Source organism: Rhea pennata, chromosome 10 (genome assembly GCF_028389875.1).
Source record: "Rhea pennata isolate bPtePen1 chromosome 10, bPtePen1.pri, whole genome shotgun sequence".
NCBI classification, from domain to species: Eukaryota; Metazoa; Chordata; class Aves; order Rheiformes; family Rheidae; genus Rhea; species Rhea pennata.
In genome coordinates, this window is record NC_084672.1 from 7877126 (window position 1) to 7904128 (window position 27003).

General features: G+C 41.7%; 1 protein-coding gene across 3 annotated transcripts in view; it reads left to right on the forward strand.

The window, feature by feature from the left end:
- AKAP13 (A-kinase anchoring protein 13) overlaps positions 1-27003 on the forward strand; it is a 70538-nt gene that overhangs the window by 1929 nt on the left and 41606 nt on the right. For 2 of the 3 annotated variants that reach the window (XM_062584251.1, XM_062584252.1), the window contains exons 2-4: positions 7877-7958; positions 12268-12404; positions 18689-19056. In XM_062584251.1, coding sequence (XP_062440235.1) covers positions 7877-7958; positions 12268-12404; positions 18689-19056 — 587 coding nt within the window. Of the gene's footprint in view, positions 1-7876; positions 7959-12267; positions 12405-18685; positions 19057-22126; positions 22181-25705; positions 25769-27003 lie in introns of all 3 variants that reach the window. The other variant, XM_062584250.1, reaches the window with a different exon arrangement.

Below are 27003 nucleotides of genomic sequence, written 5' to 3' on the forward strand. Positions count from 1 at the left end.
TAGTGACAGCTATCATTATAATCTTGATTTTTGCCTTCATTTTTAGTCATTCTTAACGTTTTGTTCTGCTTTCGAACGTTACTCCGTTGATTAAATTAAATTTTGATGATCTAGGGCTGTAAGCCAGTAGTAGACTGCGTCAGTGGCACTCACATCTTTTGACATTAATGGGAGTTGGATCGGACCCTTAAGCAGGGGGCTGGGGGATGACGATTCTTCTTAAGAATTAAAATATTTATATAAAACAGTACTTTATCTACATCACTATTTTGGTGGCAGAGTTTTAAGTGTCAAGTGTTGAAAAGCAAATAAATATCCTTACTACAAAAGCAAAACCATGTAGGACCCGTTAGCCATGCTTAATCTGAGTGAAAGTGTAAGGAGATACCTGCTAAGCACCAAATAGCTTTTGGTTTGGCCTACTGATTGATTCTTACAAGACTTCTTTTATTTGAGTGGTAGGTGCCTCATTTTAACGTGGGGAACTCCGTAAGTTTGACAGGAAAGAAAAACAACTGGTGGAGAAGGGAATTGGAACAAGCTGGGAACACAGAAGATCTTATATCATTCAGTTACTGTGTATTTATAGATGGAATTTTATTTGCATTGGTTGCATCCGTTCTTAGAAAAGTTGCAAAAGAATTTTGGTTCCTACCAACTGTTTTGCAGGGCACATGTCTTCTGAAGGATCAGTGTGTCCAGGGTAAAATTTTCCATATTTAGTTTGTGCCTGAAGCAGTGGTTTGTAAAGTTACCAAAAAAGCTTCAGCAATTTTGGGAGCTGGCAGATGTTTCTCCTTTCCATGTAGGAAAGCATTGATGAAGAAGCAGCAGGTAAATCAGTGTTTTAGTCTTCATGTTGCAGGTAGGACTTTATCTTTACTGTAGCTCTTTTTGCTCCTGCAGTACTGTAGATGTGCTGAATTTGGTTAATGACCACAGTGACTTGCCACTGTGGGAACCATCGATGATGTAGAAATGATGCAACGATTTGGCATCAGCCTTCCTGCATGGGTTCTGCCATAGCAGATACCTGCATTTGATCTTCGTAGGGACATACTCAAACTCTTAATTGTAGGTAGATTTAAGTTTTTTCATAATTGGAGAGACAAGGCTTGATTTAACTGCACTCAGAAGGAGCAGATATCATTCATTTGGCTTCCAGTTAAGGATCAGAGCATTGCTGATGAAGTTAACATCAGCCCAGTGTTATGAAAATAATTAAGAAATTAAATTTGAAATCCAAGGGGCAATATTATCCGTGCTTAGTGTGGCCACATTATTCTGCTTCCTGTTAGAGGCTGCTCTGATAACTCTACCACAGTGTAGGAGTAGTTCTTCTGGAATAGTTCCTGCCCGCATGATTCAACGAGGAATTTGCAGCATCCTGAACTAAAAGCAGTATGTTGAGAAGGTCCAGAAATGTCCTCGGATCACTTGTCTTCTCCCTCTTGCTTCAAGCAGATGTTTGGCATAAGTCAGACAGAGACTAAGGTTTCTTCCACCGTATGTTATCACACTTAGAAAGCATTTTTAATTTTTTCCATTCACTTTATGTTTTTGATCATTTGATGCATAAGCACATTCATTCCCTCTGCCCCACACCCTAAAGAGTGAAGTGCTGTCATCAGATGAAGGCTGTGCAGCATCTCATTGAATTTTGTGGCACTAAAATGACACTGCGCTTTCATGCTGAAAACAGCAACGCAAAGCGGTCTGTTTGGTTATTAAATGGACAGCAGAGAGGGAGCGTGTTTATTCTGGTGTGGAGACCTTTGAGTTGTTTTGCTAGTGTCTCATGTAGAGTTAGTTACACCTGGAAGGAGAACTTAAACAAAACAGATATGTTTAGCATCTGTGGGCAAGGCCAGTTTGGACTTTCTCAAATAACTGGTGTCCTGATATGGTGTCACCAGTGTCGTTACTCTCTAAGGTAAAAGGCTTGAGGTGGCATATTCGCAAGAGTAGAAGATAAAGCTCTATGGAAATTGTTGCAGAATTGCAAGGATTGTCACTTTGTCCCTTTTGGCATTCCTTGGAGGATGGACTTCATGTTCCTCATTCACATTGTGAAACCTTCCTGTAAAACTTAGACCAAGAAAAAATGAAGGGAGATGACAAAAAAAAGTAAGCAAAAGGGTCAAAAAATTCTAGAAGTTGTAAGCTGATACATCTGCTCTTATTGCCTGGCAAGATGGCTATTAAAGCAGCAATTTTTACTCTTAATTTTAATTTTGTTTGTATGAAGTTTGTGTCAAGTGCTGTTGAAGGAAGACAACTGAAATGTCATTCCCCAGTGCCCCATCTCTGATGCTCCTTTTTAGAGTGGTTTGGAGGATCTTGAAAGGTGATTTCTGTGAGGGAGGTGAATCAGTCATTGCTTTAGTTTCTAGTTTAGGAATTAAGAAGCGAATGGATTATTCCATTGCAAATGGAAATGTAAGGTTCAGTATTTATTCTGATAAGCTTTTAATTCCATTTACGCGTAGAAATTCTGTAAATGAAAATAGTGTACTATGGGAAACTTTTAGGAAGAGTGAAAGAAGAGTTTAAGATTTGCATTAAAGTTGAAGAAGAATTCTCTGTATTATTCCTGTATATTAGATAAAGTTATGACTGCAGCTAAAGTAAAAAGCTTTTTTTCCTACTATTCTTTGATGGGTATTTCTAATCTTTCGTAGTGTTAATTTGTGCAGAGTATCATGTACAAGTACTTAATGATACACCAAGAAAGCTAAAATTAGTATACTGAATGTTTTCCTTCCTGCAGTAGTGTCTGCTTTTAGTTGAAAGGTAGAATTTAGTTTGGAAGCTGGGAAAAAAAAAAAAAAAAAAAAAAAAAAAAAAAGAGGGAGAAGGAGAGAAATGGAAACTTGTGGATTTAGGGCAAAGTTAAAACATTATGGAAGACTGATGAATCTCTAGAGTTTTGCAAGGAAATGAAAGTTAAAATTGTCTGGTTCCTTCTTCTCCAAAGATGCTTCAGGTTGATTTATACTGCTACCGCTGAGATTGACGACTGCAAACTTTTTAGTGGGATTTTTCCTGAGGGATGAGTGTGTTTGTTTATTGTGCAATGGAAGGGAAGTGTGATCAGAATAGTTAAAATAAAACTAGAATGTGAGGGAAAAGAGGCCTTTTCCATGGTTATTTCTCTTTCTTCATTTTTAAGTTACACCAGGGCAAAGCTTCAGAAGTTGGTGCTGTTCATGGGCGGCCGCTTTGGGGCATGGGTGCCGGTGCTGTGCGGGGGCCCTGGTGGGTACCTCTGGGGCTACGCAACGCGTAGGCGAGCAGCACCGTTCCCATGCGCGACACTCGCCAAAAATGGAGTTTTTAGAGGTGTTTGTCATGGCAGCTGATGGACTCTCTTGGAAGGAAAGCCATCAGCTGGTGGACTCTCTTGGAAGGAAAGCCATCACCTCTTGCACTGATGCAACTCCTGCTAGGAGAGGTGCGTGCGGCAGTGAAAAACGAGTGTTTGCAGCAAGCTCTCTGCCCTGCGGCTGCAGCAGGTTTCGAAATGTCTCCTGAGCACAAGGAACAGCCTCCCCGCAGAGCGGGCAGGCGTTGCACGGGGCTGCGCGTCCTGCCGGCATGTTGGCGAACTGTGCGACGAGGCCTCGGTGGGCAAAGCGGAAGGAAGGAAGAGCCTCGGGGAGGTCGGAAAATGGCAGGTCTCTGCTCCAGCGGAGGGAAATAGGAGCTGGTGGTCACTAATTGCTCCCACATGATAGGAAATGCAGCAGCCTAGCCTTGCAGATTGTTTAGTTTCTTCCTTTTCTTATACAAAGAGGCTCCTATATTAAGTCTCACTTGAAGTTTCAAATTAAATGTCTGCAGGAAAACGTCTCTGAGAATCAGGAAATACATGCGTGTGTGCCTAAAAAGCAAAATCAAACGGTCAAATGCTTGCGTGTCCAGTCAGTGTCTTAAAGCCCTCTCTGGGCGTTTAGTCTGCTAGTGCTTCACAGGCAAACAAAAAATCCTTTGGGATTTGCTTTTTAGTGTCTGGGGACGTGGTTCCATGATTCATTCAGTGTCTTAGCTGCAGATAAACACATTCAGACTTCTGCATGGAAAAATAGCTGGTTCTCTCCTGGCAGCTTTTCAAAAGCTGTGTATTGAAACTCTGTTCCCAGGGCCTGCTTCGTGTTCCCTTCTGCCATCTAAACACCGCTGCATCCTCCATGCTCCAGCCACAAAGATTCGGGATGCCCAGAAGCCACGGGCTATAATCAGTGCGGGCAGAGAGGGAAGTGTGGGTTTTTTAACATCTTCTGTGGCCACCAGCCTGTTGTCCTGTTGACAAGAGTTTTAGCAAGGCAGGGAGGAATAGTTTCGTTACGTGTGATGCCCATGGGTCTGTAAAATCCCGAGACAAGCCCACTTCTGACTGCTTCTCCTGTGCATTCACCATCCCCAGAAGTTTAAGTACATTTATAAAGCGTCTCCTCCACAGCCTTTGCTGTCTGTAGCTTCTCCACTAGCCCTGAGTAACTATAAGCAGGAGGATGAGGCTAGAGAAGAGGGCATCCAGCAGTGAATCTTCAGCTGTGGATAGCGGGTTTTGTGTTTTCAGTGTGCTTTAAGTATATGTGGACCACCCAGTTTCCTGAGAGCGTGTTGTAAACCTCCCTCAAATCCTGTCTGGTCTCTTTGGCATAGGGAATGCTTGTATATAGTACTGGTTTCCTTTGTTTGCATTTTGATGATGATTATTATTATTCTTGAATTAGAGCTACTTAAGGTACTTTTCTTCTTAATACTTTATTTTGTACATAGGTGTATCTGCAGCAGTACATTAAACCTCAGTGTTACTCTTTCATTACTTTTTGTTGTAGAAAAAACCAGACTTTTTCAATACTTGGCAAAGTCACAGGGCAGAGGATAGAACTGGCTGGGTAATGGGAAAAATATTCAAATCTTTTTTGAAAAAATGCCAATGTCTATAATGCATTTTCAGTAAATGACTCAACTAGTTCTATTAAAGGCAAAAAATACAATGTAAATGCAGCCTAGTTTAATTTATTCTATCAACGATCACCTAGTAGGCTCTAAATACTCTCCTAAGTCTTTGCTGATTACTATTTTGCTGAACGAGACACTTTGTTGTCATTTTCCAGTAATGGATATCAGTGTAAACTGGGAGAAATTCCTTAAAGTTTGGTGGAGCCATATTGGTTTAAATGTACTCAGTTCGGGAGAAAGCAAGCTGCAAGCCATTAGGAAGTCAGAGCTTGATTTTATATCTGAAATGGGTAGTTCCTTCATTTGTATGAACTTAAGCAGTCTGACATTTATACTACTAAGTGTGTTTAGACTGAACCTCTGAATTTGCCTTCAAGAAGATGCTAGGTATCTGCTCCCAAAAAGGTTCTACCTTGACTTGAAAGAAAGGAAGAATATTAATGTGCCATTTGTTGATCCCAACAGTAGTGCTGTTTTATGACTGAAAAGTATATATGAACCCCCTCGTGAAGTTTAATTGCTGGGGACTAGATACCTCCTCAGCCTTGCTAACAGGGCAGCTCTTACACTGGACAAATCTGAAATGTAATCTGCTGTCTACGCAGCAGTTAAAACTGAACATCTTATTTCACTTTGAAAAGTAAGAAATCATTCTTCCAAGTAATTGCTTGCAAAACACTTTCTCAAATTTCAGTTTGCTTCCCTGCTGCCTCTCTTTCCTTCTCCACCCCTCACTTAATGTATGTGTGCTGGTCTGTTAGTGAAGATATTACAGCGAAGCTCATCTGTGTGTGTGCACATGCGGTAAGATGGTGTGGAGCAGCCAAGAAGGGGGGAAATGGGCATGCAAGTGTGCCAGTGTGAATATTTTGTGTAGGGGAGCAGGGAGGGCCGGGATTTTGGATCAGGGTCTAATGGGATCCTAGATGTGTATCTACATAAGGACCCAATGAGCAGCAGCAGGGAAGAGCTTAACGGCAAGGGTCTCTCAGTGCGTGCGTGCCCAAGGAAAGTAGCCTCTAATGAGCCTGGAAGTGAGGAGGGATGTCACTTGAGGTCTCCTGCCGGTAGAGCACGAGGACCTTCATCCCTCTTAGGAGTCTCTGGCTTATTTTTCTGCTTTGCAGACTCTCTCTGCTCCTTCCACGTCTCCCCCAGCAAGTGCTGCTGGCCTCGGAAAGCCACGGCATCCTTGCTGCTGGAGGATTTTAAGGGCAAGTTGGCCTAAGGCCTCTGAGATTATAGCTGAGCCTGCCTTGGAGCAGCAGGAAAGGACTAGCTGACCTGTCAAAGGCCCTTCCAACCCTGCTTTGTCTTCGCAGAAGTATGGAGGAGGACAAAACCTAATGAAGAAAAATTGTGCTGTAGAGAGGAGCTGACAGATCTTGGAGAACAGTGTTGATTGTGAGAGGTGGCTAGGAGGAGGTCACCGAGGCGCTGGCAAGAGCCACCTCGGCTGACGGGTGAGGGGGACGCAGCCAGGCAGGAGAAGAACTCCAGACAGCAATGGTAAATAATGAGTTCCAGGATCTCAGCAGCACTGGGAAGAAGGACGTGCATCGTTAGTCAGAGCAGCCAGTCAGGTCAAGGATAGGAGATTCTTGGTTTCCTTTAAAGAAAAAGAAAAGGCAGTGCATTTTCTATCATGGGAGAAACAAAGGAGAAGGTTGAGGGATGATAACCTGACAAGGGACCACAAAAAGTGGAACAGGGTCACTAGGAAACTTGAAAACAAGTTGACAGTAAAAAGCAAATGATGAAAATACGCTGTCTGAAAGGGAGGAGGAAAAGAAAAGTGTTTCAGGAGAGGGAAGGAGAAATATTTTTGTCATCTGAAGACAAAATCATCTATTTCAGCAGCTTTGTTTTGCATAAAACATGCGAAATCCTGTGTGTGGAGGCAAGTGAGGAGGGCTGAAGTAAACCTCTGGATGTGCTGAAGCAGGGCATGGGACTGTCCAAGCGAGATTCACTGGTGCTTGAGAAAAGGAGAGGATTTCAGCTTGGAACACAGCAGAGCTGCTGAAGGAAAGAGAGTGTATCGTGGCAAGGGGGTTTCCAGAGTGAACCAGTTGTAGACAGAAATGGTGGGAAATGTATGCTGGATTGGGCCAAGTGTTGTGGACAGTCAGAAAAACTCTATAGAGTTGAGATGTTGGATAAAACATTCCAAGTGAAGAAAAGCAAAGCACAGGCAGAGTCAACACGCAGGGAGAGAGGGCTGAGAGCAGATCGGTCATCAGTGCTGAAAGCCTGGAAGTCACGGGAAGGTTGAGGGATGGGGTGAGATGATAAGGGCTGATGTTGAAATAAACCATGTGATGTGCCTGAGTATTACAATGGATTTCCCCCTTTCTTCTAACATAACCATCACTGGAGTTGATACAAACATGCAAATTCAAATGTACGAAGCGCTTCTGGTTCTCGCAGTGTTCTGGGTACTTTGGGAACCCACATTTCCATGTTATCAGAGCTCCTTTCTCTCTAAGGTAATCATCTTTACAGCAGTATGGATGGTAAGGAATTGCTGTTCCATAGGTAGCGAATGAAGGCATAAAACAGGCAAATCCTACCTGCAGTCACCTACAAATGGGACTGAGAACTGAACTGAGGTCTCCTGAGTGAGTAACTTAAACATTGGCTCATCCTCCCTCTGAGCACCTACTTTGGGCATGAGCCATCTTGATATGTTACGTTCCACTGAGAAATGAAGTTTTTGGTTTATTTTAATGGTTTCTTTAGTGGCGTTAAAAATACCATAATTTACTTCTGAAATTCTTGATACTGGGACAAAATTAAGCCAGTAACTATTTGCTGGTTGAAACAGAGTTATGTTTTAGAAGAGGCTAACCAGGGTATCTGAGAGGGTAGCCTTTCTTTAATTTGGTGTTGTCTCTTCTTTCAGATAAACCGTGAAAGTTGGTGTTCGTTAGAGCCATGTCCTGATTCTTCACTGCTGGAGCCCAGGCGGACCCGGGAGTCTCCAGGTGAGTGACATGCCTTGCATGAAATGCTTTGCTTCCACATCTCCATACACAGCGCAGAAGAGCAACCTGGGGCTTTGGTTTGCTTACAAGCCTTCTCCTCACCTTTTCTTATCTTTTTCCTTTTTTTTTTTTCCTCTCCCTTCTTTTTTTTCATCCTAACCTCAGGGGAAAAATAGATAAACAAAATGCGTAATGAATCTATAAGGAGTCGTTGTTAGCTCATGGTTGTAACAGTTGACTTGTAGTGAGTTGTATTGCATGTTACCTTCTTAAGTAGTTATGCATTTAAGGTATTTTGGACAGTGTTTTGACTTTTTTAGTAAAATTGAAAAGTTTGACAGGGGCCACAGACATAAATATGAGAAAAGAAACAGGTCAGAAACTTAGACTCCTGCATCCATATTTAGATCCAAATAAGTGGCTTGGTTTTGGGGAGGTTTGGGTTCTGAAGCTTTTTTCCATAGAAGTTCCCATGATTTCTAGGCTTCAGGACACAGGAATGTTGTTCAGAGCCATCTTTCCCACACCTTGCCCATCAGGGCTGGTGAGCTCACTACCATGTATGCTGGCTAGTGTCCCCTCTTCCTTCCACAGGGACAGAAAAACTTGCCTGGCAAGTTTCAAAGAGGGGTTGATGTCAAAGATAAGAAAAAAAGCATTTTCTTTCATTGAATTATGCATGTTTAAAACAAACAAAGTGGAGTAAGTTATCAGGGCCATTAGTAGTGACTTTGATTGGACTCTTCATAGAGTAGACAGTTGCTTTGCTTTCATTACAGCAATTAGAGAGGAGGGTCTCACCTGAACCTCCCTCAATTTATGTAAGACATTTGAAAGAAAAACAGATAAAATCACCAAGTGTCCCTGTGAAATTCAAACCCAATCTGTTCAGAGAATAGGTTAATGAATGATATTGTGGGTAGCTGACCTGAGGGATTTTTGCTATGTAAAAGTTCTAGCTTCCATCAAAGTGAAATAAATACTTTTTTTTTTTTTTTTTTAAGAAGCTATGCTTGGAACAGTCATGCACAATGAGTGTCTTTCTTTTAGCAGTGTTTTACAAGATAACTTGCAGTATTGCATGTAGCTTCTTTTCTACTTGTTTCCCTAGATATTACTTGCTTCTGAGTATGATTTTCTACTCTTCAGGCTAGGGTTAATGTGTTCCATTTGACTGCAAAATGTCTCATATATGTGTGACTTGAATATATTATCATATATTCATATAGATCAATATTAATTTTATACTTACTAATTATGTAATGTGACATTATAGAATTATAGTATGTATTATATAAGCACGTAGCAATATATACAAATATATGTTAATGATTATAAGCATATTTGTCTGTAATGCATAACAAATTGAGACAGTTTTTTAAGGTGGCAAAGGAAATGTGCTCTCCTGTCTGACTGAAGTATCAGAAAGACCTTGAGTTCTGCAGGTTCTGTCCTTACTTGAAGTGATGTAGATACTGCATACCCATACCTGAGGTTGCCGTGCGTTGCTGTGCGGAGTGAGCTCTGATGCTGAAAGTATTAAGACAGTAAGGAAAAGCCTGGCAACGTGTAACAGAGATAAAACCCTTAGCATTCACGGTGTAACTATAGCAACTCTAGCTTCTCTCTCTTTTTTTTTTTTTTTTTATTAATGCTTTTGAAAGCAGAGGCGTGTAGGAGATGTGTAGATATCAGCATGGAATTAGAGGACTTAGCCCTTAGACTAAGTCTTGGAGGACGTGAAACTTTGGAAAATGTCTGTTAAAAAGTTAGTTGGAAGCTTTCTTCCTAAGGCTTTTTACTCTGTAATTTATTTGCCTCTGTGTTATGTGCAAAAGCATGATACCATCATCATTTTATTTTCATACACATCTCTAGAGAGAAGCAGATAAGCGCAGTTGCACTCGAAATCATGTGTGTGCAGCAAGTAGGCGATAGATGTGTGATACGAGTCATTCCTCAGGCTTTGTTGTTATGACACTGCCGTCATCGGGGCTTGTCGGGTCACGGGTGTGAGAGACGGCGCTCTGGATTGTGCAACGTGTGTGCCGCTTAAAGCGAACAACACAAACCCAACTGGCTAACCGAGAGAAAGAAAGCCAAGATCCAGGATAAGTGAAGTATCCACTCAAAAGTTAGGACTTGTAAACTTAGTTCTCTTTGCAGACGAGATGAGGCATGTGTGGGGTTCCCCCACCTCTGTGTCCGCCTCATCTTCCTTCCCCGACTTCCCGCTCCGTTGTTTCATGTCCTCTTTCCTCTTCCAGCCTGTGCTGTCCCTCTGCTGATCCTGCAGGGCCTTCCCCCGTTGTGATTTATTGCCTGGGTGAGGTATCCGTTCATCGGCGCTTTTGGACCGTCCCCACTAGTTTTCCACTGGAACGTGGCTCGAGCCCCTTTGTTTTGCAGTCTGGGCTGCGGACATGCTCCGTCAGCTGCCAGCTGGATCGTCGGCATCCTGGCTCAGGGTCCCTTCCAGCTTCGCCATCTCTTCTGTACTTTTCCCTTTTTTTTTTTTCGCCTTCTCCTCCTCCCTTATCCCCCTGGATTATGGAAAAGAAGTTCAGACTTTCCAGGTTTACCGAAGGGGGAAAAGGCAAGGGGAACAGGCACGCCTCGTCCAATAACTGCTTTTCCAATTCCCCGTGGTAAGGAAACTCCTCTCTGGAATGATGGTGTTTCCAACCAGATCCTATTTCTCAAGCCGAATGACGGAGGTGCTGGGAGAGCCCCGCTCCCGTCAGTGGCCGGCCAGCTTGGGGGCAGTGCTCTCCTCGTTCTCCATTTACTTTCCACTACCCTCGTTCTCCGTGAGAGCTCCCGGCAGCCGGCGTTTCGTGCTCTCCAAGGCTTGCGGGTGGAAGGAGAGCACAGCCGGACTGTTCCTAGACGTAAGGGCTGGCTGCCTCCGCCGCTCGCTCCCGCCCGCCCGCCCGCCCGCCGTGCCGCGGGCCAAGCCGACGCCAGCACGTGGCCGTCTCTCGGGGGCTAGGTGGACTTGTGTGGCCCGGTGACATATGGAGGAGTCTGGTCCTATCATTTATGCAAACGCTAATCACTCTTGACTCGATTTAACCTGCTTGTCCTAAGCTTAAATACGCTGTTTATCAAGGGTGGGATTTTGAATTGCGGTTACACCAGTGTGAGCTTCTGAGAGAGGCTGCCTAGCTGGCTTGACAGTTATCTCCTCCGACGGCGGCCTCGCTGCGGCTGGGGTGTTTTATAGCTGCTGTCGGGCACAGTTCTGAACTCAGGCCAGTTAAGGATAGCGAAAGAAAAAAGGTGGCTTCAAGCTACCCTACCCAAATCCGTGTTCGTTGTCTTGGTGTGCGAGCTGACACAGCCAAGGATTGAGCTTGTCGGATGTAATTTAAAAACGAGGGAACGTTTTATTGCCCTGGCGCTTCTCCAGGGAGCTAAGCGTGTATTGGTGGTATCTGTTTAGGTTAGAGCAGATCGAAAAATAACACCTTTTTCAAAAAGAAAATACCCAGTATGTTTAGCGGAGAGAAAAGAATGTCCAGTTATTGCCAGAATTGTCATTAATACCTTTGCCTGAAGGCTGAAAAAATGAAACCGTAATAGACATTATGGATGCAAATACACTTCTGTTAGGGTTTTTAGAGAGAAAGGATTTTCTGAATAGCTGTAGTCTGTTTCCACACTGCTAATTACTCGGATCCAGACAGCTAGAAGCATTTCATAAGACAGACGAGATGCAATATACTTATGTTTAAATGTCAGGAGTAATCAGAGCTTGGGAATTTTTAAAAATAAATTAATTATGAATCTTAATAAAGTAAATTTGGCCATGGAGGTCATACTGTTGCTTTTTCACTCCGAAGTGTAGAAGAAAGAATTAACAGATGATCCTGATATGCATTAAAACTACTTTGACTTTAAAAAGTTAGAGGGATTTGATTGTTTTTAATTTTGCATTTACTGAATATGAATGTAAGTTTGCAGTTGCTGCAGTCAATGGGAAACATCCTGCTAGCGTTGGTATGAGGATATCTGATATGCAGTATATTTATTGGTGCATCAAGCTACAAGTGTACACGACTGTCTAATGGAGAATTTCTGTTTACACCATGTACTTCAATGGTGTGTGTGAAGCCTTTAAAAAGGCATTTTAACTTTGGAATAAACTCTTGAGAATTTGCAGTCACTTTGGGGGGAAATGAACATAAATTGTAAAGCTGTTTTTAGCTCTGTGTTTAAATCCTTGGATTTACTGAGCATATATGACTGGATGTATGCGGGCAAAGGAAAGTATCGCTTTCTAACTCTTTCTGCTTTGTGCCCTTAGAATGTGAAAGCTTCCTGGAGGATGGGCTGAGCAGCGTCTGTGCCTCGTCACGGGGAGTCCTTAAAAGAGAGTCCGGGAGCGAGTCTGAGCTCTTCCCCTTGCCTGGTGATGGGATGGAAGACATTGTCTTTGGAAAGGTAAAAAAGAGTGGTTAAGATGTGGTTAAAAAAATTGAAGCGTGGTTCTATAAATCCATATTGCAAACTTGGTTAATTTTGGTTTCAGTGGTGATTTCTTTCTCTAGAAACCTGGTAGCGATTATCGTGAAACAGAATCTGTGGGAAGGAACTGGTAATCTAAAATTACGTGCGGCAGAATACCAAAAACTTTGCAAGCCCCTGATGTTAAAAAGATGAAAGGAATTTTGGCTGTCCAAAAGTAAATCCAACATTAGAGAAACAGTTGAAAAAGTAGATTTTCTTGCAAGGTTATTAGGGATAGCATAGGCAGTATGAAAGCCATCTTTAACTAACATAACAAAGACGTTTTCTCCTGGAAACAATGACCTCTCCACTGGCACCTTCAAAATCATATACTGTAATTCGCAGAAGAACCAATTTATTTTTTGTCAGTTCAATGCAGCTCCCCTAATAGGAAGGAAATGCTCACTCTAAATACTTAAGGCCAATTCTAGTGAATAGTTTTGTTGCCTAGACAACATACCTCTAATGCCTTTTTGCGTGCAAGTAGAAGGAACATGTTTTCAAGTTTGCTGACGATCAACAACAGAAGTCATTACTAACCTTTGTCATCTCTGTGCCCTTTGTGGTTGCTTGCAGATGAGAAGAGGAGGGAAGGGTGGGTGAGTACTGCGGTACAGAATCATCCTCTTCAACAGCAGATACCTTGCCTCCCATTTGGCCTTCAGTCTTTGTCTTCAGCACCATACAGCCTGAATATATTCTGAGGGCGGCTGGGTTTTGCTTTTTAACGATCTTGCTTATAATTGATAGTTCTTGCCATAAGCAGATGATTTTTAAAAAAAGAAAAAAGCACTCAGAAAGAGTAGAGCGCTGCAAACTGAAGCAGAGCGTGAGCCTCCTTAGAGCAGTCATCTCAGGGACTTTGATCCAAACGCCATGGAAGCTTCCACTTAGGTTCTGCATGGTTTTAGCTAGCTCAGACTTATCTATTTGAACACTAGGTTCCTGCTCTGAAAAAATAAAATTTGGAATATTTTTCAAGCTTGCTTTGAGAGAAATATATGTAATGAACCAAAGTTCTCTTTGGTTAAAGCAAATCAGACGATGGTGAATATTTTCCAGCAGGACGGGAAACACCACAGTCTGGACTAAGTGATCTCATGTGCTATAAATGAACAGTAAAGTCATCCCTAATGAATGTTGTAGGGCACAATGCTCACCAGCCTCGCCCTTTCCCACCTTCCTTTCGAAGTGCTGGGGGACCCTGGATTTTGAGAATCCAAGGCCTTTTGGCAGAGCAGAGCACTGTCTTCAATTTCCTTGTGCAGACTGGCATGAATTACAGCAAGAGATTTTGCGATTTGAGTCTGGTTTAATAATGGTATGAGGGTGGGTGAGATAAGAGTGCTGTAAGAACACAGTAACATATATATGACACAGAATTTTGGCTTTTTCCATTTCTTATGTGGAAAGTTTGTTTCTCCAAAGATGAGAAAAAAGAAACCCAAAACTTAAAATTGGTAATGCAACATCTTTGGCATGCCACAAAGAAAAGAAAGAGCTGATGGGAAAGTGGATCTTCAATGGCTCCATTGCCAATGGAGAAAGGATAGACTAAGGAAATTATTTTCTTTATAGAAAGGGAAACCTTTTATTAAATTAGCAGCCTTCGCAGTGCTCTCATGATGTGGTGGGTTGCAGATTTCATCTAGAGATGGGTAAAGTTCAAAAGATTCATGAGTTTAGTTTAGGAAGTTATTCAAAGCTGATCTCAACTTCAGTCACTCTTTTCTGTCTCTGCTCTGCTGACTAACTCGACTTGATTCCTTGTCTCCGTTCTCAGAATTCATTTGTCTATCTCTTTCTCAGCTGTTTGTATAAGAACCAGAGATGTCTACTCAGCTTTGTGGGCTTGTTCCTTAATTCGGTCTCTTTGCTAGACTCCAAAGCGCAGCTGGTGGAAATGAGTGTTACAAGTATTTTTTTTTTTAACATCCATTAAAATAAGGGCTGGATTTAATCTTTCTTTTCAAAAATACTCTAATTTACATTTCTTGATTGTAGTTGGCTAGCTCTGAGTCTATTAAATATTGCAATTCCTGTATTAAACCAGGAAGAGAGAGAACACGTTTATGAACAGAAAGAGAATCTCAAACATTTCAGTGTCATGATTCTTGCTATTATTATCCTGTTCGTATTTACCCTGTGTATGGACAAGGGTTAAACTGCCTTCTGTTAGAGTGTTTTTATTATACAAGATGCCCTTCCTCCATTAAAAAGGGTTTTGCATAGTGGCAGGAGTGAGAGGATAGCCGTTAATCCAGAATTAACTGTTAAAGGAAACTTCAGTGGAACAAGCCATTGCCTGTCCAGGCTGTCTTGTTGTGAGTGTCTACTGCTTCCATAAAAATCAGTTGAAATTAATAGATTTTAAGCCCTAGTTCTGCCCTAGGGCGCTGAAGAACCGGGGTGTGTTGAATCGTGAGATCTGCAGGTGCCTTAAGCTGGCCCTGATGCTGGGTGTGTGTTCTCCATGGTGGCTGCTTCCTTGCTCAGAGGAACATGGACTGAGCGGAGAGCACCCAGGTTCAGGGGGCTCCTGTTTAAGCCTGACTTGTTTTTTCAAACTTTAAAGGCTATTGTTGAAACCTAGAAATCACTTACAACACGCGTTCTAGGGCTTCAGCGAAATGCTGTATTTTGTATGTCCGTGCTTTATTCCCATGTCCTCATCACCCTTTTCTGTCTTTCTCCAAGCAGCCATCTGTGCAGATTTTGCAACACCCTCTGTCCTGAGTGATTAATGCAGCATAAGGTCATTTCTCACAATCATCTTGTAACTTCCTGGGGCGTAGCCCGTACGGCTTGCTCATCTTAACTTTTAACCTGCCACCAAAATTCAGCATTACTTGGAAGTTTTTAAATCTGCCCTTTGGGAAATGATTCACCTGACTGGCCCATGAGAAGTCAGGAACCTGCAGTTCATTGTCAAAGAAAGGGGCTGTAACTCACATTTGGTTTCTGCCTTTGTTCTGGTTTGACAAAGGAAATGGAAAAGATTTACATATTTATGTTTTTTTTTATTTTTTAGAATTATTTTTTCTCTCTTAAAAAGAAAAAGAAGAAGCACACAGGAATAAAAGTTTGAAGAGAGGGGCTTTCATCAAGGGTAGAGCAAGCCATTCCAAATCATAAAATTGATAATAACCAAATAATTGGTGGCCACTCTTGAAGTTAACTGTGGGGAGTGAATAAAGCGACCCTGCTACATTATGTTGCTTTTTGCATGTTGTTGTTATGAAAAACTTCGATATAATCAAAGATTTAAAACAAAGATTCTTTATTTAATCTTTTAATGTCATTTATCAAGACCTATGGAAGAAGAGAGTTAGTTGAAGTTACCTTACCTGCCCCCCCTACTCCCACATCCATGGGAGGATCCTCCATGAAGAAGAACATACACTCTTCTTGGGTCTTACCTCATTTTTTTGTTATAAGCTTCTTACTAAATAAAGAAAATAAAGACTGGTTTTGACAGCAAAGAAAATGCACACTAGCCTGTCTGAAAAAGCAGCAAGTTTTATGAGTTTTATGGTCGTAATTAAAAGCTGAATTCATTGAGGTGCAACAAAGCAGGTCTAATTTGAAGAAAAGTAATGTTTCTTTAATGTTTCATTTTTCCTATAGGAAAAGAACAAATTAAAGATCCATTTCTTTTTTGCAAACAGAGGGGTTTTTTTGTTTTTGTTTTTTTTTTTACTCAAATAGGATTAAGCAGCAATGCATACTTACTGGCACTTGGCCGGATAGCTAATTTCTTTCAGAGGTGGCTTCAATATAGATGATTTTTAGCTGTGTCAGCCACACTTGGCACTTTCCAGGCAAAGTCCTAATCCTTCGTCCTGGTTATTTTGCTTTGTTTCAAAAAGACATCATTTAAATTAAGACAGAATATTTTAAAGGGGATAAACGTGGGCCACAAGTTCAAGAAAGTTGCATAGTGCTTTCTCTAGCCTGTCTGACGGTCAAGGTAAAAGTTGAAATGGACCATATATATTTCACGTTTTTTATGTTTCTCTTTGAACTGCAGTTTAACGATCGAAACCCCAAAACTTCCCTGCAAGGGAAGCGGTTTTCATTCTGAGCTTTAAACTGGAGCAGTATTTGTGATCCATAAAAATTCCTCTCTTTACTCCGGAGCTAATTCCCCCGTATATAATTTGGTATTCTGCAATATTGTCGCTATATTTGCATCCAACTTATAATGTTTCCCAAGTGCCCTGTCCTTCCACTGTACCGCTGGCATGTCGTCGTCTCTCCTCCTGCTGTGCTGCCCTAACGTCTAACAGTATTTTCCTGCATCTCAGGAAAGCAAAACAAACTGCTTCCTCTTCTGAGGTAGTATTATCCACATAATGACTACTTAATTTGTCTGGATTTAAGCAATTCGGTAAGCTCTCATCATGAGTCATACAAATATCAGATTATCTTGCATACTGCCAAACATAATCAAAAACTTTACAGCTCATCCATTTCATTCTCCCTCGTTTTAGCCTGGGCTTCCCGTTTAAATGCGTGTCAAATCCATTATTTTAAATTTGCAGTTTAAGTTTACCATTAAAATGTTCTTACACAAATTCATCATTAACATTTGATATTCCTTACTGTGAAATTAATGCTTCTGATGGGATGTATTTTTAGTGTACTGGTTGGTGTTTGAGAAGTTCATTGTTCCTGGATATTGTGCTGTGGATGCTGGTTTTTTTTCTTTTTTCTTTGATGGATGAGAAGGGGGAAATAGTGTGACAGTATCTATTTAAACCATCTTAAGAACGCTATTGTGTACCTTGTAAACGAAAAGAAGAAGAAAAAATAGACGGCCAGACTTGAACTCGGGCTTTTTCTTAAACTGCGAAATGTCTCGTTGGACTCCACCCTGAACGCTTCCATTTCTTTGCATTTAATTCCCAAGAAGCTTTTAGCTTAGGATTTATACCGGTAAGGGCTCCGGCGAGCGCAGCCCCTGGAGGAGCTCGGGGAGCGGGCTGGCCCCGGCCGTAGCACGCCCCTTCGTCCCGTCCCTCGCGTTTCGTAGTGCCCGTCTCCCTTCTGAGAAGGGCGCGTGGTGGTGGTGGTGGTGGTGGTGGTGGTGGTGGTGGTGTGCTGTCCTCCGCCGGAGCGCGGCTCCGCTGCCGCTGAGAACCCCGGAGCCCGCTGGCTGAAGACAGCTAGCTGCTGTGGCTTTGGTGAATAGACTATTATGTATGACCTGACAGATCGCTCTGCATATTATTATTTTAAATGATACAGTGCAGGGCTCTGCAGGAGAATAAATTGAAACTTCCCACGTCGGTCCCTCGGGGCAAGCGCCGCTTCAGACGGAGGGTGATGTCATGAACATGCTTGTGTTTTCTATACTAGCCACGGGGAACACAGAATAATCATAGGCTGGTTTTAGGCTGTATTGTCAGCATGTGGCCTTTTGCCAAGGAGAACCAGTTTGGGTTCCACTTACTGCTTTTGGAGCAAACTAAACCAAAAATTGCAGGATGAATCAAGAGCTGTAATACAATGCGGCTGATCCTGTGGAACAGTATTTTTCAATTATAGTTGGATTTGAAAAATGTTGCAAACCCTGGCATTAACATTTTGCCTAATGGAAAGTGGTTGGGGGTGGGGATTTAAGCCTTTATTTTTGTGTCTGTTTTATACTACTGAATAATTGTTCCTTTTGTGCTGAACGGTGCAGTGGAACATTTTGTTGCCTTTGGGGTCTCAGGGCTACCAGCTACAAGCCTAGCTCGGGTCTCGCAGAGGAGACTGGAGTTTGTCAGCAGACGTCCCAATGACCCATTGGCTCTTAATCGCTCTCCATCATTAACGCCTGGCAAATCTTTGGTGGGTTTACACCCCCCCCGACCGATAACAGGTTCGGCTAGACATGACTGGAGAAGCAGTTTGTTGGAAGCAGGATTCCCTGTGTAGCATGGAATGCCATAAAGTGAAGATGAAGGCACATCAAAGGAACCCCGTGGGGACCCCAGGACTGTGCTATAGGAGACTTACAGAGGTGGAAGAGACAGTAACAGCAGGGAGTACTTCAACCGCTTTTGAAAGCAGAACAAAGAGTCTTCCTTCTCTGATGATTAATTTGCCTTATGCTATCAACTAAGAAATCTCACAGCTCTTGTTAAATAATATTTGCACTTATTTAAAATGTTAAATGTATTTCTCTAGTTTACTTTCTAATTATTTTTATTCTACTTTTGCTGCAGCAGCCTGAAGAGGAGCAGTCAGCATGTGATGTCACCAGCTCCAGTTCCTCTGCCGATGACACCATGTCCTTGGAAAGAAACTCGTCCCTGGGCAGCGACACTTCCCTTCCCTTCCCACCAACGCTGAATTTCATCAGGCCCAAGGACAGGTACAGTTTGGATGGAAGCTGCATTAACATGGTGGCCGCAGAGGGAAGAGAGGGTGAACCCACTGGCTCAGGAGAGATGGAAGAAGAACTGGATAGTATAACAGATGTGCCTACGCATTCCTCCGTCTTAAGAAGCTCCATGCGACCACTGTCACCTTTCCGTCGGCATAGTTGGGGGCCAGGGAAGAATGCCACCAATGAAGCAGAAATAAATCAGAGGAGGTAAGTGATGAACTACTTTGGTACTTTGCAGCCGCTACTCATGCATATTCGTATAAGCTTTGGATTTGACATGATAAAAAGAAAAAAGAAAAGTGAGGATGTCTCTCTCTTTTTTTACTCAGAGTGAAAAAAAATCTCGTAACATACTTTTTTTAATAAAATTTCAGGATGAAAGTTCTTAATACCTACAGCATACTTCAGTTTTCCAGAGAATAGAAAGAATGACTCAAAGCCTGTTAAAGTGAATGGAAATGCCTTGCAACAGATCTTCCATTTGGATTATCACGGCCCCTTCCAGTATGAAGGATTTTGTTAAAGGAGTTATTGGAGTGTTAAATCTCATTGACCACAAAATAAACACAACCGCAGTAGCTCTGGCTTGGATTAAGATATAGTACAGGCTTCAGGGTATTAAACAGAGGTGTAGAGGCTCCTAGTTTGGGGTAGTGGTGACGTGGATAGTTTCCGTCTGACTCTTGGTAAATTTTCAAGGAGTTAGTTTCATCTCAGTCTCTCACAGACAGTACCACCTAAAACACATTTCCAACGTTCTTGGATGTGCCCAGGAAGAGTCTCCTTTTTCCCTTTCTTTCTGTCAGAAAATACACTAGCAAAGGTCCTAACAGCAGAGTGAAGTAAGACTGTTTGTGTCAGCTGTCTGAGAAGAAACAGTTTTTCTAGAGCTACTCATCCCTCCAACTCAACTAGGGGCAAAAAGATGAAATAAAAGAAGACAAACACTCCCCAAAAAATGAGTAAACCCCCAGAAGCTTGTATGTTGGGTTCCCAGCCCCCTGCTATGCCCCATGCATACAGATGCAGTTCAGCTTTCGATTTGCCCTTAGGTAGGTAGATAGATGGGTATAGGTGGATAGATAGGCTTTGCTGGAGGCAGCCGGGGTCAGACCTTTTGCAGTCCAAAGGCAGCAAAGGTTTGATCGTTGTTTTTCGTGTATTTGGCTTGTAGAGCATGCTTGGCCAGCTGTTTTTGGAGGTCTGGATGATGTGGCCTCCCTTGACTCTGGGAGAGATCCCAGCTGGGGGAGGCTGCGAGTTGAGACCCAGCGTCGCTCTCCGGTGCTGGTCCATGAGGAGTGCCAAGAGCTGCAGCTTTGCTGGGCCACAGTTATGTTTGTATGCTAAACTGAACTTTGAGTGATGCCATTAGACCCAGCCACAGACAACAGGTTCCTGGTGAATTGGGCAGTTCGGATGATCCAGTGAGAAACAGGCATCTGCCTTTCGAAATGTAGGCACATCACTTTCCTCAACTCATTAGAAGCTGTGTATCTTGCTAAAGGAAGAGCATAAAGCCTTCAGATTTTAAAGCCAATGCTGAAAAGCATTAAAGACCCTTCTGGTAACACAGTGTGAAAGGTGACTTTATTATTATTATTATTATTGCCACCTTTTCTGGACCTCATTCCGAGTCCCCGGGTGATATTTAAATGAATAAAGTAATGCTTATCTTGTAAAGCTACAACATAGTCAGCATCAGATATATAAGCTGGCTTATGATACGACAAGTCCGTAAGCTCATAAACTCATTTAGAAAGATTTATTTTTAAGTGTAGGACCTGTTATGAAAGGATTTCTGAGAGTAATAAACTCCATAGCTGGCAATTACTGGTAATACTTAACAGATGGAGTTAAATTCTTACACATCAGAGTTTGGAAGCTATTTATGATATGGAAAAATATGTCTATTGTAAATGTAAGATAATTTGAGTAAAGGAACAGTAATTACTCTCGTATGTTTTCAGATACAGCTGCCACTTCATAAGGCTGGCTGTCACATAGGTTGGTTAGAAAAGAAAAGCTGGATGGGTCTTTGCTGCTGTTTTATTATCTGTTTTTTTCATGCCTTTGATACAAAGAAATTTGGATTTTTTTTTCTTTCTTCTCTAGTCTTCTCATACACGGCTGCTGTGATGTTGATAATCATGTTGCTTAATGGGCAGAACAAATAATTGGGGAGTGAAGCCCATACCAGTGACTATCAAACAGACCCGTTAAATTCGGGGTGTTTGGTTGTGCATTTGTTTCATTCACGTCTACTTTTCCATTTAAAGGGGAAAAGCCTGTACTATCATTTGACTCCGCAAGGTGGGATTGCCACCAGAACCAATCCAAGGACGGGGCAGGGTTGCACGGCCCGGATGTGGCAAGGAACGGGACTGCCTTTTGCAACAGTGGCAAGCGGCTAAATGAGCCAAACAAAATGCGCCTCCCATCCGAGTGGAGAACTCGCAGCCGCTCCAGCCCCCGTCCAACCCCAGAAAAGTCTTTCCACTTTCAGCTTGCAGCTGATCCAGGCTTCAGCAGAGCTGCTAGTATAGGACCCGAGGAATCCACACAAAAAGCCATCTTTTGTATGATTCGATCTTTTCTAGTGTTACTAGAAAAGGTTTTTTCTTCTTGGTAAGAAGGAGGAGAATAAAATTTTGTTCACAGAAAGTATTTTTCTAGCCATCTTAAATAAAATGTGAAAACACACCCAGTTCTCCTCCTTGTTCACTTCTGTCCTCAAATCCACTTCATGGATAGTTCTTGTGTCTACATTTTGCTATTAAAGACATAAAAGATAACTAACAAGGCTTCCACAAAAGAGATGTTCACCCTTCACTAATTCTTTGCATTCGTAGTGGATGTTAAGTATATCTCTTTTAACGACAATGCAGTGTTGTTAATGTTCATGTCTGAGGAAAGAAATGACTGCATTTTTCACTGATGGACTAAGTACTGCAGAACTGAAGCCATTGTTAATCATGGTTGTTAACAGCTTCTGTCAAATAGTTTGTCCGGATTTAAACTTAAAACTGACTTGGGTTTGGCAGCAGCTAAGCTGCAGCACTGTCGATACCTGTTCAACCTTTCTTCTGTTAAAAAAAAAAAAAAAAAAAATCTGTACGAGAGAGATTCATTTCTTGCTTTAGTACTTCATTTTGAATTTTCTTCAGCAATTCCACTCCCTCTGTTATGTGTGTGATGGAGATGATAATTCTTCAGCTGCCATTTGTTCGTTTTATTCCATTCGATTTGCTGATCACTGTCCATGATTCATTTTCAGTTCAATGCGAGTTCTGGGGGATGGTATAAAGAAGCCTCCCATTCATAGGAGAAGGTACAAAGCCAACTAATTTGACTAACCATTTTGCATTTGAATGTCTACTAACTCCATACAGTCATGTTAGTTAATGTGAGGCCAGTCACTACCTTTCAAAGCTTTCTTCTTCTTCTTCTTCTTCTTCTTTTTTTTTTTTTTTTTTTTATTATTTTTATTTTTTTTTGTAACTGAGTTGAACATCCAGCTTGGCTGCTTTCCCTCTTCAGTCTGATGCAGGCCAGTTTTTATGACCTGTAGAGCACATGCTAAAACCATTTCCTTCAGGACAGTATACTGTTAACTTTGAGAAATCTTGAACATCATTTTGTTGGACTTCTCCACGTGTAAGATTTGAAGTTGTATTAAAATCATTGTTTACCTGCAAGCATATGCTTAGTTTTTACTTAAAGCACATCAGAGACCAGTGCCAAGCCTTGCGGGATGGACACCTGAGGAAATGCATGAGGAACAATCTCAAAGTTAAGAGAATTCTCTGCAGATCTGTAGCTGGTGATGGCTCTAGTTTTGCTTTTTTGATGTATTTTTAAAACCATCTTCCTAAAAGTATAGAAAATACATATTTTTGCTTCTGTGTTTTATTGTTTTCTTCCATATGACAAACTTTCAGTTCCTCATCCTTCATGCAGATACATATTTTCACACATGTAACCCTTGAGCTGTATATTAATATATGAAGTAGGACACTTATTTTTGACTTAGCAACCATGTGTGCTGTCCACTTTTATACATTTAAGTTTAACCTCTCTCCTTCTGTGGCTGAACCTCTGCTGATCTCCCATAGCCTGTTACCTGCCCTCTCATGGCAGATTATCAGAGGATTTCTTCTCCCCTGAAATGGGTGGGGTTACCTGAGATGTTGGTCTAGGTTGCCTTGATGCATGTGTAAACAAACTTTTGTATCTTCCCATATGGAATAAATGTTACCTTGGCTTTACCATGCATCAGCATAAATGATAAAGCCATATGAGCAGTGCCGTACAGTTCAGGAGATGGCTTTAGAAAAAGAAGAAAAGAGGAAAGACATGGAAAACAACAAGACAAGGAAACAACATGTTTTTTGACTTCCATGAAGTCACTTCATTTGCATCGCTCTCTGCTCTGTAGCAAGAAGCGCAGTGCTACTCTTCTCAACTCATGCAAATGAGCATCTTTTTGCTAATTTTCTGTTAATACTCACGCAGTTCCTACAGAGGAGCCTTGAGTCGAGCCTCAGACACTGAACTTACACATACCATCAAGAAAGTATGTCTCAAATAGGCAATGGGAAATACTTAGTAATTTCTGAAAAATTATGATAATTCTTTTGTACGCTTTCTCACTCTTTTCTGGCCTCCCAACCATTTTGATATCATCCTCTCTAACACTAATTGCAGAGTGTCAGCCTGAAACTAATTCCAGAAATTTATGTTCCCCCACAAGACTGTTGTATATAATAGCTCTCCCCCTCACTGCTCCCCAAAATCATTTTCTGTAGAGGGCTTTTGCTTGCTATACAATGATCTCTGCTCACTTTTTATGGTGTTGCCAGTAGATGGGTGGCTTACCAACAGGGATTATAATTCTGTAAGTCTCTGTTTTCCATAGCTCTTGCCAAGAGGTCTTTATCCCTCTCTGAGATCTTCCACCACTTCCAGGCTTCCTCCTGCATGTGTGCCTGCTTTCTTTCTCCCTCCAGCTCTCCCTCACTCCTTTCTTCTGCCTTCCTTCCTTGCCCTTTTAGATTGTCACTGCAAAGTGGTAGGAATCATGAGTAAATGCATCTTTTTAAAAATGTGCTATCTAGAGTAAATGTTATATCATTTCTTTAAGAAGGAAAATTCTCTCTCCTTCCATTCATAAGTACACACAAGAATTACTGACTCTTGCAAACAAATCTGTGGAAGGAAATTGGTCTAAGAACAGCTCCAGTGGCCGAGACCAAAGGTCCATCTGGACCAGCATTGTAGTGGCCATAAGCAGATGATCAGGGAGCGTAAACTCCAGGAAATGTGTGTGATACCTCCTCGTCATCCTTTCTCAGTTTTCACCTACCTTCTACTCAGAGGATTTCCTGAGTCCCCCAGAGGCTGAACACACCGCTGGGAGTGCAGACTGAGGAGATGTATAATGCAGATAGGCTTATGTGGCCGTGAAGACTTGGTTCTTGTATGCCCTCAAGAAAGTATTTAATCCCCTTCCCTCACTAGTACTTCCCTCTTGAAATGTTTGCGTATTTGGGGAATGTGTGCCTTTATAAAGCATGTTCATGGCGATGTGCTGAGAGCTGTTGGTAAAGAGCTTTGGTGTGCAAAGTACAGGTACTTTAGATGTGTCCTCACCCAGTCAACATCCTCGATAAAACAAGTAGCAATTTTTTGAACTCCTGTCCTCAAACCGTTCCTGAATTTTCCCCTTGTTTTGTATTGTGTGTGGAAATGACATAAGGATGTAGCAAAGGACATGCACAGTCAGTGGCTTTAAACCTTGCTTTGTGCCATCTGAGCTTTCTGGCACTCACAGAACCTGGCACAAGGCTGCATACGCCTCTTCAGCCCTTTTCATAGGCTTCTGGCCTGGAGGAAAGTGCGCTCTGGCCATGTCCTCTCCTTTTGTGGATCACATGCCAGAGGCTGGGAGAAAGACTTGGACAGTACTGTGGGCCAATCTGTGCTGATTCAAAATTCCTTTCAGACAACATATGTTTCCTGGACAGCTTTTGAAGTTTTTAGGGGTCTTTTATACACTGTAGCTGACAAGAAGAGCCTGCAGTTGGGCCATAACTGCACAGAGGAAAAATAACAAAAAGCAGTATTTAAAATGACAACAAAAAATATTTGCATGCTGTATTTACATCTCCCGTCTTTCATGATGTAACTTGGGATGCTTTGGGGGTATACTGAAAATTTTTCTAGTCAAAATACTATTTCAAGGACTCTGATTTGAATTAACCACAAGTTAATAGTGAGACAAGCACGTTTTTTTCCCTACCCTCTTTCACTGATTTTCTGTGCAACATTAAGAACATCACTCTCCTTTCTTATTTTACTCAATTTTTTTTTTTTTTTTTTTTTGAGGTTATTAATACTTACATGGAAGGGACTTGCATGTTCAAATGTTTGTAAGGGATTCTTTTTCTGATTTTGGATGAGAGAGGCCAGAAAAATACTAATTATCACTAACATAATGGCTACGTGATTCTTAATGCAAAATTGACTTTGGTGTATTTGGTCCTGTTTTGTCTTAAAACATCTCTCCCTATGAGGAATAGTTTGTCCAGTATGTTTCGTACCTACTGATGGGATTGGTCTGCGGAAAGCATAAGCTGTCTTACCACCCATTCGGTGGTAACTGAGGACCTCTGTCCTTTGGGGGAGTCTGGTGCATTCTGACAGCCAGAAATACATGTTACCCATTACATTGTTCGGGGGGGGTGTTTTTTTCCTGAAGACATGCATGAGTGAGAGTCTTTTAACATTCCCCTGTTCCGTAACAGTCCAATAATCACAGCCCTTCTCCTTTCTTTGCTTCTTTTGATGTTCCTAGTTTGAGCTGGTGTCCCTCTGGCGTACAGTTCATTGCCATGGGTCCTGACTTTAATTGTAGAAGGTATGGTATAAATAAATGTGCAGCAGCAGCAGCAAAGGAGCACTGCAAAAACTGTTTTGTCGGCTTCTCGTGTGCAGGCTTTATCCGTGCTGCTCTGGCTGAACCGTGCACGTGTGTGTTTGCTTCGCCTGCTTTTTCGGCGATTAGGCTTGGTAATGGGTCTTCTACAGATGGGTGCAGGTGAAGGTGGTGGCTGCTTTTCATTGCCCTTGCGTGTTAAAGAAGCTGCACTGTTGGGTTGGAACTGCTGTTTCTCTCGATGATTTCAAGGTGCATTTTGCAGCAGCCATAATCAGAGCAGTAATTGTGACAGCAAAATAATCAAAGTGAGAGTTAATGTAATTCAGTGCTGCTTTGCTCTGGACAGATCTTATAAAGGATTTAAGTTTGTACAGACTTGCTCTTTGTAAATTGAAAGCTCTAGTTTCTTCTTCAAAGAGGCTAATCATGTAAAACTTTCTGTAAAAAACCGATCTGATAGCCATAGATGAAAATTTCCCAGACATTCAAAATACTCATCGTCTGTAAGAAGTCCCAGTGTTGAGATTAATGCTTTCAGGTCAGATCTTTACCTGATAATGTGCATTAACATAACAGCAGGCCTGTCTCCCAGATTTTATAGCTTCTGTTTTCCTCTGGCAGTTCTTGCTTGTTGTGGGTGGAGGTTTTCAAATCTTTTTCTGAAGACTAGATACTTAGAAAGAAGGCAATCTGCACTTGAAGTTACGGAATTAGTTAGAATTAATTCCGTAACTAACTAACAATTATAGACCAGTACTACCAACTGATGGTTATTTGATGGACTACATAATATTATTTGCGATTTTAAGCTGAGTTATTTGTGTCACAACAAGCTGCATGACTTTTTTCTTAATATCATGGTTATTATTTTGGGATAGAAGAAAAAAAAGTTCCTCTGTCCTATATAATCAGTAGTAGTGGGACTGATTTTACTGGGCAGGTGTTTTAGAATAATCTATATAATGCCTGCTACTGATCTATGTCATTGAGTCAAAATCCTCCTAAACAGATTAAACTGTAAGTGCCACAGCCAGTCCTCTTTCTCATTAACTAGCACGAAAAAGCCTTTACCATAAGCTAAATCTTCTGACTGATGATTTATTGCAGTTTTTGCTTTGAAGATATATTTTTATCAGCCACTTAATACATCTAACAAAGTATAGAACGTAACTACTATGCAAGTCTACCTGAATTTAAAGCACCTCTGGTTGTGT